This window comes from Colletotrichum fioriniae (genome assembly GCF_027942845.1).
Source record: "Colletotrichum fioriniae strain IMI 355084 chromosome Unknown scaffold_5, whole genome shotgun sequence".
NCBI classification, from domain to species: domain Eukaryota; kingdom Fungi; phylum Ascomycota; class Sordariomycetes; order Glomerellales; family Glomerellaceae; genus Colletotrichum; species Colletotrichum fioriniae.
This window is the reverse complement of record NW_027076841.1, coordinates 2005064-2021152: the sequence shown is the minus strand read 5'-3', so window position 1 is coordinate 2021152 and position 16089 is coordinate 2005064. Positions and strand designations below refer to the sequence as shown.

At 52.8% G+C, this 16089-nt stretch overlaps 1 protein-coding gene across 1 annotated transcript; it reads left to right on the top strand.

The window, feature by feature from the left end:
- Positions 1-14013: 14013 nt before the first annotated feature.
- N0V96_005203 (uncharacterized protein) lies at positions 14014-15258 on the top strand (the record flags this gene model as incomplete). Its single annotated transcript, XM_053191367.2, has 1 exon — positions 14014-15258. The coding sequence occupies one exon, from the start codon at positions 14014-14016 to the stop codon at positions 15256-15258; it is 1245 nt and encodes a 414-aa protein (XP_053051350.2).
- Positions 15259-16089: the final 831 nt, after the last annotated feature.

Below are 16089 nucleotides of genomic sequence, written 5' to 3'. Positions count from 1 at the left end.
TTTCCCTCAAGGGCCAAGAAGATTAGTGGTCTCTATCTTTTGCATACACGACAAGGAAAATACTCTTTTTACACAGCCCGTTTCTGTTCAAATTTTAGCTATCGGGTTTTTACTATCAAAAGCAAACCCTCCTCGTCGATTTCGACGATGGTCTCGAAGATATATACCCAAACTTTCGATTCACCACCACCGCATGTCCTCTTAAATGGGATCATCCATGGCGCTCAACCGGACCCTTGGATTACGTCTCGTTCAAACAAGAACCCACCTCCATCATCCGCATCGCCCACCTTCCCTCGTCCACGCCCATCCACCTCCCCCCTTCCGATCCCATTACGCATTGTGGCATCTCCAACTATTTTCCCGCCAGAACGCCAGACACGGCAATCATCTCGTCTTGTGCATAGAATGAAAAGAATAGTTGACACAACCATGTCCTTGTTTGCCCCCTCCCCCCATCTCGATTGCGTAGATCCTCTCTGCAAGGCACGTCAGGTTTCTTCTGTTGAAGATCCTCGCCCGTCCCAATTACCCAAATCTGTTATTTGTTCCTTTCCCTATCCACGCCCCCTCCCCCACCACCCGCCAACGTCATAACAGGGCACACGTAAAACGAAAGGCAAAGCAAAAATGGGCGATGCGATTACAGCTTCAAACTTTAAACAACGGCTTATCCACCCACGAGACATATTTGTGTGACGGAGCGATGGATTCAGGCCTCATCCATCGTCTGGCCAGGGTTTTCCGGTTTTACCGAGTAGCTATCGCGACCGTCTGCTGGATGGAACCCGCTTCGTATCTTTCGCGTAATGAGACGTCTGCAAATCCTACTCGAGAGACTGACGGCAGCACTTCTCTACAAGCGTAGGAGTCACACTCCCAATGAAACCCGAATTCCGGGCCTGGGCTGTAAACGACATCTGCATGGTATGGAAACCAGATAACGCGATAATGCGCTGTGGGCCACATGGGACGAAGCAAACATACCTAGGACCGGATAGTGCAACCATTCCAAGATTGTGCTCTATGTGTTTCGAGGCAGTGCCCCTCATCAAAAGTAGCACCCGGTCGCTGTTGTGATGGCATTGCCGGGAGACATCTTCGACTCCGATCCCGGCCTAGGGTCGAGTGACAACTCTCAAGAAGTATGCTTGTAAAGTAGGATCGAGATGTTGATTTTGCCAATACTATTACGTCGTCCAAGAGAGCATCCCACTGCTGCTAAGCGTTATTAGTATCCTAATCGCAAGCTGGTGAAGACATACATCAGGTGTTCTTCGGTTCTTGCAAGTCGCTCGCCATTGTTGACCCCGAATCCGAGTCCGTGATACGGTATCCAACAAAGTGGTCGAAAAGACCATGGCCACGTTCCAATGTCCCATGTAGTCTTGGTACATTGGCACTACATCTGCCACTCTGTACCCGATACCACAAGATGGTCTCAAATGCCACATGACCCTCCCTTTCCTCCCCCTCTCGACTCTGCCCCGGATTCCCTCCCGAGTCAATCTCGAACGAGACCTAGGCGTTCCAGAGTGCCCCTCTGGCCATTCAGTCTCCCTACCCACCCTCCTTTTCCTCTTCTTCACTGCCGGGGATAGTGTTCTGGATCAAGGGCCGTGGTGCCGCTGACCATCCGCGTCTGTCTCAGGAGCCTTTAGAGTGTCAACACTGTCTTGGAAGGGATACCACGTGCATGTTCGCCAGGCACATGACCACGCGTGTGCGCGTGCGTTTGTAAGCATGAACATACCTCTCTCCGGGATATCTGAAGAACGGAACCGCGCCGCGAGGAACAGTGATTTTCACGACAGCCTGATGCGGACAGGCATCTCTTGCTGTACTGGGCACTTCCCAAATTGTGTCTTGTTTCGTCATCTCACCATAACATACATATGGTACGAAGTGCATAGACCTAGGCCCATCGAGTGAGACAGGTCAGACTATAGCCCCGGCCTCGCCTACATCTTGCATTTTCGCAGGGAGCAGCAAGTGTGAGTGATCGAGAGATCCCCTCAAGACGTAGCGGTCATCTGGCGTCGTAACAACTGATGCGGGCGTGAAGACAGGCATCAATACCGACAAGAGGAAGGGGGTCGGGCGTCCTTTGGATAGGAACCACCGGCCTAGCCGCGTAGGAATACTTTGCGCATCGGAGCCTGCATCGAATTTCTTCCGCTCGTACCCGTCGACTTCCGCCTGCATGTGCAATCTGCACCGTCGTCCTCGTGGGGTCTTGGGAGGAACACTGCTCCTATCCGGAGGGGGGGGGGGGGTTGCGGTTCATCCAGGCGCGTTCGGCGAGCGGCAACATCGACGTCGCATTTGCCGGGTCGATCATATCCGCCCACATGGAGGCCCTCACATGCGGCTCCCCGTCGGTGAGCACCTGCTGAGTCGAACACAAGCTCAGTTTAGCATCGCATGGTCGTCAACAGTGCGTATCCCGTCGAACTATGCCATGGTCCTTTCGAACAACCCATATTTGGGATCGGGATATTTGCATTGTGTTCGACAGCATCTCCAAGCTGCGGGTAGAGAGAGCGACCTCATTTCCCGTCATTTGGTTCCTTGTACGACATGAGCGGTGCTTCAAAAGCATCATGAGGCCAGTCAATGACCAGTGCAATCAGTGAAACCCCATGCAAATTGCCACGAAAGTGTCGGTAAGTCGCCCTCTCGAGTCCTGTGACCGGGACTATCGACTGTTGTATCACATCTATGCGATACGAGAGTCCCGGCTTGAGGGACCTGGAAAGACAGCTTACACGCTGCAGAGGAGAAAGAAAGCGACCCTTGGTACGCCGTTTCCCTTTGCTTCACGAAGGCGCTACCGAATGGATGGTTGAGGCATAGAAGCGGCACGGGTCGCTGTCTGGTGCCATGTAACCGACACTCGTCGGTCTTGATCCAATGCATTCCCCCTGAGCCGACGCAACTAGTACATCGTGGGATGACCAGTTGCACCGCAAGATGCGAGTGATGTCGCCCCCTTTCGCACGTAAAATGAGATGGCAAGACAGCCTAGGCCCCATCGCTTCGCCAAATGTCATCGTCATCACGCCTACATCCGGTGCTGCCGCACCAGCGTCGTCTCGATTGAAGCTCAAGGCCGGTCTTAAGACAGAATAGGTCCTCTCGGCATGTCTCATTCTCGTCTTCAACGTCAAGACTCTGATATAGAGACCTTCACGGAGCTTATGCTGTGGTCGCACTGCCGCATAACTCTGCGAGGTTTTGGAGCGGCAAGCCGTTTGTGTATCGTGCAGCGAGACAAGGCCCAGTCAAGTCTCCGATTAAAAACCGCAGCCGAATCGCGTGGCAATGAGGGCAATATTATTGTATCAATTGCGAAGAGACCCAGGCAATATCGAGAAATGGACATCCGGGTTCCGCAAATCGTGTGTTGGTTTGGTGGTGAGCTCGGTGGGTACCTCCCTGAGCGAGTGCAAAGATTAATGTTCTGACCCAGAGCGGTGCCAGGTTGGAGCTACGGGTAGCTGCTTGTTAGCGGCTGCCTCGCGCTTGCCTTTGCTCTCATACGCCGTGTTCGCAACACTCGAGATGATGATCACGAACCAAGAACCCTCTTTGCCTCGTAAATTTGAGAGAGACCACTCGAAAGGGAAAGGTTCCTGGAGCGCGTGGCAAAAGATCGTATTCCACTGGGAGAAACAATCTGGAAGCATGCTGCCGCCATACGAGGAACAGTATGATATTGCATTTGTCGTTTCTTTTGACACTGCATGCCTAAGCGCACCCGAAGGCCTTAGTACGCTTCGGTGGAGGATACTGAGATCAACGGCGACACGGTGAAAGCGCTAGCTTGGAGCCGGACGGGAGCGTTTAGTCGATTGCTTCTGTGCTAGGAGTTGGCTGGGCAGCGATGATTAAGAGGCCGATATCACGTGTCTGGTGAACCTTCTTGACTGACTTGATTCGCACCATCACTATAGTCTGTTCGTCTGTGCCGTCCGGGTGCCCATTGTTGTTCATGTTCGAAACCATAGGAACGCAGAACCAGGGTGACTATGTTCTTGGGACCACCGGGAGCCCTGTTTCCAGCCACGCCGGTCTTTCCCCCCTTTAGCCCGTGAATAGGGAGTTCAGGAATATGTCCATCGCCATTGCTGGGCGGCCAAAGATAAGGTGCCCGAACGTTTACCGTCTTCTGGATATGCGATACTTCTCAGTGCGCTAATCCCTGGGTAGGATCAAAGGCTGGTGAGAATGAGATCCCTTCAGAGGATCAGAGGCGGCATCGGCCAGTTGCTGGTGCTTACCGCTATACGGCGCAGTAGCATAACAAATGCTTGGTGTAACCGTCATCTAACTCCGCATACTGATCTGCGGCGGCTTGCATCTCGTCTGGTTGCGCGACCTAAACACTCGAGTTGTTGGGCGCAAATAACGAATAATCAGCCAATAGTAGAAGTCCGGTGCGCCTAAGCCCGTTGGAATAAGCAATAATTGTGCGTAGAGGACGATTACTTCGGAGGGATGAGCCGTCACCCAGTCGGATCTTTCTTTTCGGGGCCGATATCGTTGTTGTCAGTGTTTGGAACATAGACAACATCAATCAAACAGGCGGTAATAGCGATGAGTTGCCAGCGCATGGATCAGACCTCACCGGTAGCAGGAGCAATCAAAGGAACCGGGGGGTTGTTGTTGCGGGGTTGATGGCGCCCGCGAAGTACATACATTTATCTGTGGATCAGAAGAGGCGCGCTTGCAAAGTTGCAAGATCTGTCGAGTCTCAAGGCCGACTTGACCCTTGCGCTGTCAGAGTCCCCAGGTTCATCCGAAACATGACATGATCGACGTTGGAAGGCCTCTTTTGGTGAAGATCTCACCAGAACTGGCCAAAGTGAGAGCCCGTGCGAGATTCTGGCTGTCAATGGTATCGAGTTGTCTCTATCCGAAAGCAGGCATTCGAGGGACAAGGGCTGAAGGGGAATTGCAATCCACTGAAATTTAGCGTTGAGCTTGTTTACTTTGCTCGAAGAAATCCTCAGAAATGTTTCGCGACCAGGCACCCCACCTTTCTTTAGTTGACGGATCGATAGAACGGTGTCTCAGTTAATCAAGATGCGTTGTCGGACACAATAGAATACGCCCTGCTGGTTGTCGGCTTTGTGGATTGGCAGTGAGAGTCCTAATACGGAAATCCATGCTGTCTGTCTTTGGGCGACTGGGCAGTGTCTTGAAACAACTTTGCGCGCGCCAAAATTGGTAAGCTTTGGATCTTTGGATGCCTGATATTCGTACGTAACCCCACGTATTGACGCCACGCTCGAACGTTGAGGGCTGATGCTTCAGAATAGCTCTAGCGTTGCTTGGAAAGCGACGAGGGCACACCTCAGGGAGCCACGTCGCGGCCCATAACTCCGAGTATGATGTCATCTTCTATTGATTCGTTTCTGACAAGGACCTGAGAGTTCCAAATTTTGAGTCGGCAGCTTATTAAAGATATGTTCGACAGAAAGGGATCCGTTCTTATTGGAAGGGCGAAGACCACGCCTGACGCCGACTTGTCTTCTTTGGCCATGGCTGACATCTCTCAGCTCTGCTCGAAATGAGGATCACTTCCTCTTGGGGAGGGCTATTGCTCCTTTTGTGGTGTATAAGAACGACATGCTAATCGGCAACGGTCGCTATCACTGACTTGGTTACCCAACGTCCAGGCGCCGGGTTTTTGGTGTCTTATTAGAGCCGTGGACCGTACTAATCTTTAAGCCATGAGTGGGGGACTTCTCCCAACCTCACCGTTCGGATGATTCTGACCCAACTCAGGTACTTGGGGGCCAATCAAAGCTCATATGCCGAAAGCGCGATAGGGTCGCAAGGAACGGTACAGGACAACGCGCTTCCATAAGGACATGGATGTCATCATATAAGATTTGCCGGGTTTACTGGCTGTCTCGCTTCTCGGGAGATATCCGCGGGGCAATGGCACAAGACACTATTGAAGTCGATCGTCGCCGTACGTAGATGCCGGAGCGCTGTCATCTTCAGCCTCACTTGCCCCAATTCTCCGATGTCTCTCTCGAGTGAGAAAAGGGTCACTTTGAATGAGAAAGAAAGTAGAGAAGCGAATTGGGCCACCGTTTTGCTGTTTTCTGCGTTCTATCTTCGATAGTGTCAACTCTCGACATCATTTGGCATGCAAGCCGTCCAGTCCAGGTGCACAGTTTCAGGGATACCGGTTACCAAATTCAAGGAGGTTTCGCGGAATGGGAATCATGCTCTATCCTCTGTCATATTTTGTGCCATTGAAGAACTGAAGTGGGCGTTGCTCGGTCCTGGGGTATGGCGACAGTATGCTGACTGAACGATCGACGCAATCGGCCGCCCGTTGGCGAGCTATTGCCGTTCTGGGCTCTAATGGCTGCTGTGGCATTGTGACGTCGCACGGAGTCTGCAGGCGCGGCTTGCAAAGAGCAGGGAAGTACGATGAGAGATCAACGGTGTCGAGGTCTCGGGTATGGTTGCTGTGTTCGCACTCGTTTATTCGTCTTAGACACCGGGTCTGTCGTTTGGCGATTAGCGATTGACGGATGAGCTTTGATCTGGCACAGTAAGATCAAACAGCCAGTTGAGGGCAGTGTGTCTCACTGCCTCGAGCCATGGTGGAGTTATCGTCTTGGTCGGAGACATGAAGAGATATCTCGGCACATGGGTATCGTCGATCCGGCATCCGAATGTGGGCCTTGGTGTGCTGTGGCCTTTGGTTTTGGGCGTTACTGCAACAACCTTGGCAGTGAACCGGCTGCTTCAGTTGGTCATGAGTATTCAAGACGACAGGCGTCCAATGAGTGGTGGACTTGGTCGACGAGCGACTTCCCAACGGAGGTCCGAGAAAAGACAGGGGCCTCGAGATTGTGCATTAGGTCGAAGAGGTTGCGTAAGTAGCCATTTGATTGGCTTGACGCAGCATGAGATCCTGACAGCTGCAAAAACAAAAGTACAAGGCGGAAGAGGAAGAGGTTGCAGCTAAGCAGTTGGCACGTAATCCTCGTCGGAGGCGCTGGGGGAGTACTTGGCAGATGAAGCGGCCGTGAGTTGGCTCTGTGTGTGTGGGTGCAGGCGTAGGCAGAAGCTGAGGGAAGTGGGATGCCGTGCGGTGCAATGCAAGGCAGGCTCAAGCTGATGCTCGTGCTGATGATGGAGGAGGCAATGCTATCGATGGTGAAGCCGTTGGCGTTTGCCAATAGATGGCACTGATGGTGATTGATGGTGGTTCCGGGAGGCGATGAGGGGAGCGTGTTGTTGCGGGTTGCACGGGTACAGAATGGTGCAGTTCCTGGGACGACGGCAGCAGTTTGTGTTTCGAAACATGGGATTCTAGAAATCGGGGAGAAGAACCACAGACGATGTTGGAGCAGCATTGATGGGAGCCAAAGGATGCCGAGTCGATCGAGGGTAGGTTGATTTACGATGTCAGGTTGCAGTGCCGTCGTGTCGGAGCATGGTCCGGGTGCGACGGGAGAGAAGCAAAAGGCAACCTCAATCCCAAGGGCAGGGGACGTGGTAGGAGCCAAAGGAGCGCAAAGGGAGGCCTTGCGCGAGCGTACCTTACCGGAAATGGAATCGACCAAGAACCTACCTTAGGAGAGAAAGTCACGGTAAGGTAGCGACTGCCTTGGTCTTCAGGAAGATTTACATTAGGTAGGAAAGCACCGACGTGAGCGAGCCACGAGCGTGATGGGGACAGAACGAAGGACGTGCCTGCCGTCGGCTGCCTGCTCACCTCAGGGCAGGTTGTCTGCCCGCGCCTGCCCTGAGCTGGGAGAAGTGGGGCCAGTCCCCAGGAGTCCGCCTCCTCTTTGTGGCAAGTCCAGTCCATTCGAGGTGACGGAAAGCACAGCCGTCGTGTGGTATTCCCTGCCGTTCCTGCCGTCCCCATCGCCCCGCCTCCTTCCTTGTGCTCCGTCTTTTCCCACGGCCGCGGTGCGCTTCCGTGCCGTGTCAAGTGGGTCTCGGCCATTTTCTCTATGCAGCTGAGGTGATTCCTAAGGCAACTCCCATCGAGGTAAAGTGACTTGTAGTACATGATCTTGCCTTCCATTGAGCGAAGCTACCCTAACTTACCTCACCTGCGACACCTCACTAGAGTGAGCCTCTATTTTTTTCGCCCTGGCTCAGGCATCTTGACATGTGCTCAAGGCATCAGCTCTGTGCTGTGCATGTCCTGAGATCAGCTAGAAAGACATAGCATGCATGCCTTGGGTCCCGAATTAATGCTGGGGCAAGAGCGATCCGTACCTCCGTAGGTAGATACTGAAATGCTCCGCTTCCTTGCTTCCTTTGCCTCCGACTTGGCCACGCAATTCAATCCATACCCAAGGGATTCGATTCTGACTCGAACTTGCGTGACGGATGGCTTACCCACGATACCAAGGCCACTTTGACCACCACAGAATAAGACTAGAAATCGGCAAACTCACCTCATCCTTTCTGTCACACCAAAGTCTGGAAGCGGCTGTTGGGGGCCTGGGACCTTTTTTCTCCGTACCTTATCCTTTCCGCGGATAAGGCAAGGCAAGCCAAAGGTAAGGTAAGGTAGCTGAGGTACTCTGAGCTCTGTGCGGGGGTCCCGGGCCACTGGCCAGCAGTTTGACTGATGCAGTACGCTGCGAGAGTTTCGGCAGGTGTCAACGTGTCGTTTGCCTCCTCCTGTTCGTCTCAGGAACTGCGGGAATTGCGTGTTCCCGTCAATCGTCGTGGTGAGACGCTGGAAACTTTGCGGCGCCCTGGGCGCGGCGGCGAAGGCGGCCTCTGCTCGGCGACACTTCAGCCACCTTGGCTGACAGGAGGGGGACAGCCGTCAATGCTGTCGAAGCCGGAGTGGCTCTGAATCGTTGCTTCATCCGAATCATGTTGAGTTCGAGTAGAATAGGGAAACGGGATAGCACCATGAAGAAAACAGTCCAGACTCCGGAGGGCCTAGGGGTGATGGGAAAACTTAGGAACATAGTCTCAAAGAGGAAAGCAGAACGTGGAAACACAATGCGCCTTGGCTTCAAGTGGCTTCGGACCACAACGGCCACAGCTATCATGAATAAGACGAGGTTTGAGAAAGAAAAAGCTGAATATGGATGACGAGCACACTCCAGATCGGAAAGCGGAGAAGAGGGCATTCAACCAAACTCTTTTTGCAAGATGCTCATAGGATACGAAGAAATCTGAATCACGATAACGGGCCGTAAGATTGGCAGTTCGCCAAGCGTGGACGCCACTTGGTGGGAGAGCTCCCCGTCTCTGATCATATCTGCTATCCGAAGCCTCGAAGTCTTTGCTTTATCTCGGCCAATGTTCCGGTACTTTGCGTCCAACACGAATGGGACCGTTGCTAGCCAACCTCCCCTGCGATGTCTCTCCATGGGCCTCGTATTCGTCCAAGTGCGTACATGCCTTGCTAGTCAACTCAAGGAAACAGTCTATGCACCCAAATCGTGCATCTTGTACACAGAAGGTTATGCCATGGGAATATGTAGACATTCCGTGTTAAAACCTGATGACAAGTTGTCATGGTTTTGGATCTGAATCCCGAATCTGAATCTGGAGCAAGACACAAGACAGGAAACAAACGCTTTGTCCGCAGCCCGTGGCTTTGCAGGAGTCAGTTGTACTTTATCTAACCTGTCACGAAGACGGAAAAGAAAAGGAAATAGCATCTGGCGGCTGTTCTGAGGTACTGTATGTAGTCTCTGATCCGCACCCAAGGAGACCACATGCACCTGGAATACATGTGCATCAAAAGTAAGAAGTGTGCATGTTGCTTACCTACATAGGACACTGGCAGCATGTTTGGGTGCCGTCTTGCCAGGACTAGGTATGGCTATCAGCACGCTGTCTGGAGTTTGCATATCACACAATGCTCTATGGAGTCAGTCATGTTGAGCACATTACCATGTTGTGGACTTTGCTTCAAAATCCCATATAATCGACGCAGTTGGTATATCCATGTATCTGAAATCAACCAAATCAGTGTAAGCAAGGTGAGCAAGTCTCGGTCAAGTATCAGCAAGAGACGAAGATTCGGAAGGGAAAGGCAGAGACAGGGAAACCTTGAACACCACGGAAGCCACCCACTTGTGGTTACGTACCTCTCTGTGAGGTCCAAGCTTCTTCCCGCAGGACCAGGCAAGATACGTACTCGGTGAGAGGAGGCAGGGGGGGCCAAGGGCGAGGGGGAGATCTCACCCCATCCGCACCGTTCACTCAGGGACTCCCTGTCTCTTGAATTACAGGGGTCTTCATCCCCCCTGCTCGTGTCGTGCATGGTTAGGCTCGAGGCCCCACCCTTTCTTCACCCTCGCCTTTTTGGAGAACCGGGGACAAGTGCGATGGATGGATGAGAAGTTGTGAAGAAGACTTGAGGGGCAGCGAAGAGCAACCTGGAGTCCTGGACCACCTAACCTAAGGTAAGGTAGGCCACTGACCAAGGCAGAGGCAGTGAAAGCTCTAAGGCAAGCGAGATATCGCGATGCTGCATAAGGCATGAGGCAAGTGGCACATTTACAGGATGTGTGGGCCAATATGAAGACGCTATCGGCGACTTAATGAGGGCGCATTGCAGCTGAAAAAGCTGCAGAATTACGGTGATCCCACGAAACAGTGAGAGACAGGTAGAAGGAGGAGGAGGAGGATCTCGTAGTCGAGTTACATGGTCATGGAGAATGGTAAACACGGAGAGATTCCCTCGAAACAAGGCGCCGAAGAATACAAGCTAAGCACCTCAAGCAAGGTGAAGCGGATGTGTTTCTTGGTCATATCGGTTGGCCGCCTCTTCCTTTTCTTCATGTTCCACATTCATTATTCCGTACCAAGGTCATCATGTATATGGGTATCATCACAAAGACAACGATTGATGAAGAACAAACATCCGTAAGGTAGGGATGCCTTCTTACCTGGAGGTAAGGAAGGTAAGCAACCCGATACTTACCTCTCAAAGGAAAATCAACGGAAAGCCTGTCATGGCGGGGGGATAAGGTAAGGAAGGTGCTGCGAAGAGATTGAAACAGAAAGGCACAGAGAAAACGGTACTTGACACGAGGTACATGTTGGAACCGTCATCTTACCTAAGCCCACCGCCAACGTCCAATCATCTACCGTCGCCCTAGGTACCGTTCGCTGTCGTCATCTTTTTGCCCAGGCAAGGCCCCAAGGCGGCAAGGCCACCCCTCTGCGCGCGGTTCACTTTCCCATCACCCCATTCGCCCTCTTGGAAAAGGTACTTTGTCTTTTTCCACCTCACTCACTCTCTCTCTCTCTCTCTCTCTCTCTCTCTCTCTCTCTCTCCTCCACTAAGAGTCTGCGACTTCACACATCCGAATCTGACTCTGACATGCCACTTCACCTCAATTGCCGTCCGCCCTTCGTTTTTCCCTTTCTTTCTCAATTGTGTTTTTTTATTTTACCCCAGAGACATGAATTGCTGTTAGCTCCTTTTCCGCCTCTCCACCTCCACCTCCAACTCCCCGACATCATCATCTCTCGCCCGTACCCGCGGCCCCCGTGTCAACCGTGTCTTTCAACTTTTGCAGTCCGTCCCACGCTCCCAAGTTCCCCCCTTGTCCTTCATCTTTCCAAGCTCGCCCTCCCGCTCGCCCTTCTTCTTCGTCGTCCTCGCACACACATTCGCCCTCGGACCAATGCCTGGTCTGTTCCAACCGGCCGAGCCAATCAGCCCCAACGTGCGAGCACTCCCGCCTGCCGTCGGTTGCCCGGCATACCTTCCTACGGATAGACCCAAAGGAAAGCATCTCATCCCTCTTTTGTTCAAGTTGATCAAGGTACAGTCCCGTCTTTTCGAGCCTTCGATTCTTCTCCCCGAAGCAACGTCCTCCCCTAACGTCCGGCCTATCCCAATCCCTGCACATGGCTTCTTGTTCCTATCTCAGTTCCACTGTCCACTCCACCAGCTTGGTTCGGACCTGGGTCTGATCGAGCTGATCGGATACATTACTGCCCACAGATACGCCTGGGCCCTTCTGGCCTTGCCCTGCCTTACTTCACCTTGCCTCGCCTCACCTTGCTTTGCCTCGCTGTAGAATCTTACCGTACCGTTCTATCTTCCGTGCTTGCGGAGCTTCACCTTCCACAAGGCATTTGTAAAACTCAGTGTATCCATACCAAGTAAGAAAACCGTGTGTGGACATGGCTTGCCAAGCATAATCCACAGTAAAGGTAGCCCGCGTCATCACCCTCTACTCCTCCTTCCTTGCCCCGGTTGCTGTTTCTAACCATTTTGCTTTTTACCACGCCAACTTGGAACGAACCGTTTACTACCGTCCGTCCCACCTCTTTGCCTTATCCGAGGGCAGGGTATCCTGTCCTTGACCAGGCCCCAGCTCAGGCTCACCAAGCTCTAGATCCAGCACACACCACCACCATCACGGCAACCATCATGACCCTCATCAGCATCAGCCTTCATAACACGACACCAGAGCACAGCGCAGTTTCTGGGATATGCTTTTCAGCACAAACCAACGGATGCCGTCTCCTTCAACCCACCTTGTCTTCTGCCTTTTGATCTTTCTGGTTGTCTGCCCACCAAGTGGATGGATGGTCATGGTGCCCCCCATCATCCGTCCAACCAACCCTTGAAATTAAGAACTCAGGGTCTCATTATGGGGAACTCCATATGAATTGATTGCCGGCAGCACTTGCGTTGTCTCCAGAGTTCCGTGGGGAAGCTGGGGAAGCTGTAAATGGCAACGCCCAACGTCTATCACCAGTCAGGTAGGTAGAATATCCATCTGAATGGCTTCGGTAGCTGCTCCCCTCTCTTCCCTCATCGGCCCAAAGGGGTGCCACCTACGTTGTCTGCATGCCCAGACGAGGCTTTATCAGGCCCAAACCGTCCAAGCCTATGCTTCGAATTGGCCTGGTTTGGTTCTTTCTGTTGTCTTTCGCTGTGCTCTGCACCTCGCTGCCGGCTAGCTGCCGAGTACTCAACCTCCCCGGTCAGTTCACTTTGTCCAAGCGGTCGAGCGAGCTCTGGCCTGCTCAGGAGAGACTTATCCAATGCCCTTTGCACTTGAAGCCCAAGGGTCTTTGCGTGCGAGTGAGCCAACCAACCCATGTCCACACCAATGGACGAGTCCAACGTACCAACTGGGCGTTTACATGGGCCGTTTTCTTTTTCCCCCAGACTGCCTCTCCGTTCTACTCTCATTCTCACACTCACACTAAGGTAGCAACCATAATACGTACAGGTACGGGGTACATGCTGGGGGCACCTTATGCTCAGCCAGTCTCTCTCTACTCTTATGATTGTGTCTCTCTCTCTGCCTTCTCTCTCTCTCTCTCTCTCTCTCCCTCCAGGGTGGGTAATCAAAAGTCAACCAAGGTCGGTCAACCTCTGAACCAATTTGTCCGCGCCCTCTTTCAAGGCCACAGCCCCCAATGTACATTATTATGTACAGTGTATAAGCCAATGGATAGCATATCTAAATCAGGCCCTCGCTTTTTAACTGTTCAACGTCCGCTCCTTCTCATCCGCGTCGCATGCTTCTTGTTCTTACAAGCTCCTTCTCTCATCCCTTCCTACAGAAACACCCGGACTCTCACTCCATGCTCGTCCCTCTTGGACTCTGGGTTATGGCCGTGACCGTTTCCATTCCTGTTTCGTAACCCCGTTTCTCTCTCATCCACGTTGCTATCGACCTTGGTCGGCTAGGCTCCGCTCGCTGCCGCCCTAAACCTCGATCCGTGGCCCTCGGAGCTCTTCCCGCACTTCATCGCACTCTCACACGAAGCCTGAATAGAGCTTGCTAATCCTCCTTCGCCTTGTACCCACTCGCTCTCGATTGTCACACAGACATCTTTCTTGCACCACCTACAGAACTCTAATAATTTCCGCTGTTGTCCAGTTCTTTAATAGTGGCTTGCCCCTCCACCATCATTGCATTCTCTGGACCTATACAACTTTGTTAGATCAAGATACCACATCTCCTTCTCACAGAGTAGTCTCAGGCAAACTCGGGAAACTCACCTTAATCATCAATGTCTTCTTCCTCCAAACCTCGCCAACCCCGACTCCGGGCCTCTTGCGATGGGTGCTTCTTGGCCAAGGTCAAGTGCTCCAAAGCAAGACCCATCTGCTCCAGATGCCTCGCATGCGGTCTCGAATGTCGCTACTCTCCCTCAAGCCGAGCTGGCAAGCCAAAGTCAGATAACAGCGCGCCAAGCCACGCAAATACCGTCCACATGGATATGACCGACCTATCTCCCATCATGGACGAAAAGAACCTCATGTTCGGCCAACATCCCGGCATGTACAAAATGGAGCCTGGCTGGCATACGCCCACAAGCATGGACTCGGGGGCCATGAGCAGAAATCCATCAATCTCTTCTGGGCTCGCCATGCTCGGTGTCGACGACACAACCCCAAGAGACCACCAAGATCCGACAGCAGACATGTACGGAGGCGGCATGCCCTGGACACCACCCACCGACTTCTCTGCTGCTCCATATCCCGATATGACAATGTCCACCGCACATATGGCCACCCATCACGGCCGCTCCCAGTCCATGGACATGGCCATGGCAGCCCACATGACACCGTGGGGAGACCCAACACAGCATGATATGATGGCGTATACTACCATGCAGAACCCAAGCAACATGGCCGCCGCTGCGTACTTCCCGAGCCCCTCAACAACACCCAACATGCGACCAGCTGTCAGACACAAGGCTTCATCATCAGGAGGTGGAGGTTCTTGCACCTGCTTCACGGTGCTTTTGCAGTCTCTCCAGGCCCTGCACAACGCCTCATCTCCCCAGGCACCACCATTCGACCTGGTCCTCTCTCTCAACCGCAAGGCTGTCGAGGGATGCGCCGCCATGCTCTCCTGCAACAGGTGCATGAGCCGCTCCGGCACCCACACGGCGGCGATGCTGCTGGCGACAGTCATTGGCAAGATTACAAGCTTCTACAAGAACGCCACGCATACCTACTTTGAGAACGGAATGGTGCCCGCGGTCAATCAGCTCAGCCCCGGCGGCGGGCTCGGCGTCAGTCTCGGCGCCTACACGCTGGGCGGCGAGGACGGCAGGTGGCTCGAGCTCGAGATTCTCAACCGCGAGCTTCGCAAGCTGGAGGAGGTCTACGCGCAGTTCCGCGAGGTCTGCGCCGATCTGTCAGAGGATCCTGAAGTCAGCAAGGCCATGATTGGCTACCTCGGCCACAACCTTGGCACGACTCTCGAGGTCGTCAGCCATCGCAAGGGCGACATGAGTTATGCTTAGTCAGGGGACCCAACAGTTCGGACCAAAAAGCCTCGCAACTCAAACTCAAACTCAAAAAAACAGCGGAGGCAAGAGAAAAGTACAAAAATTTGGAATACACACAAGAGCGCTGCCACGGATGAGCGGCACTCTATCGATACGACCGATATGAGCATACACTACTTCTTTTTTTCACCCTTCTTCTCTTGGAAGATTGGGACGTTATTTACACGGGGCAGTGATAGGGGAAAGAGAGAGAGAGCCAGTTCTGATACTTGCGGAATCGACTGTTGTACATTCTTGTCAGGCGTTTTACTGAACCTTATCAGCTTTTTTCTTTTTTACTACTCAACGGAGGAACGGCGCAACGAAGGCGTTAATTTTCCGGTTCATCTCTTGTCGTTTTTACTGCTTCCCCCTTGGGGAAAAGCAACTTTCACTCGCTTTGGGCGCATCTATCGGAAAGGGGAAGAGGGAGGCGGAGACCGGATAGAACCTCGGATTGGACGGCAGCGGAGGGGGAGGAAGGATAGGATACCTGGAACAAAGGCAAAAAACAAGGGGGGATGATTGCGCGTGTACCGTCAGATCGTCATCCTTCTTGTTTTTCTTCACGCCAATTTTACACACGCACACAAATCTTTGGACAAACCTGTTCGGCCGAGCTTTCCTCTCAGGTAACTTTTGGAATTTCACTTTTTTCATGTATTTCTCATAGCGGAATTTTTGTTATGGAGTTCATCCGGAAAGGAAGCATCATGAATCATGCCGTCCAGCGCTTCGACGCATTTCTTGTTCGGACGGCAAAAGTCAGTATCTAGTCAGTAGTACCTTAGTTAGCTAATATGGAAA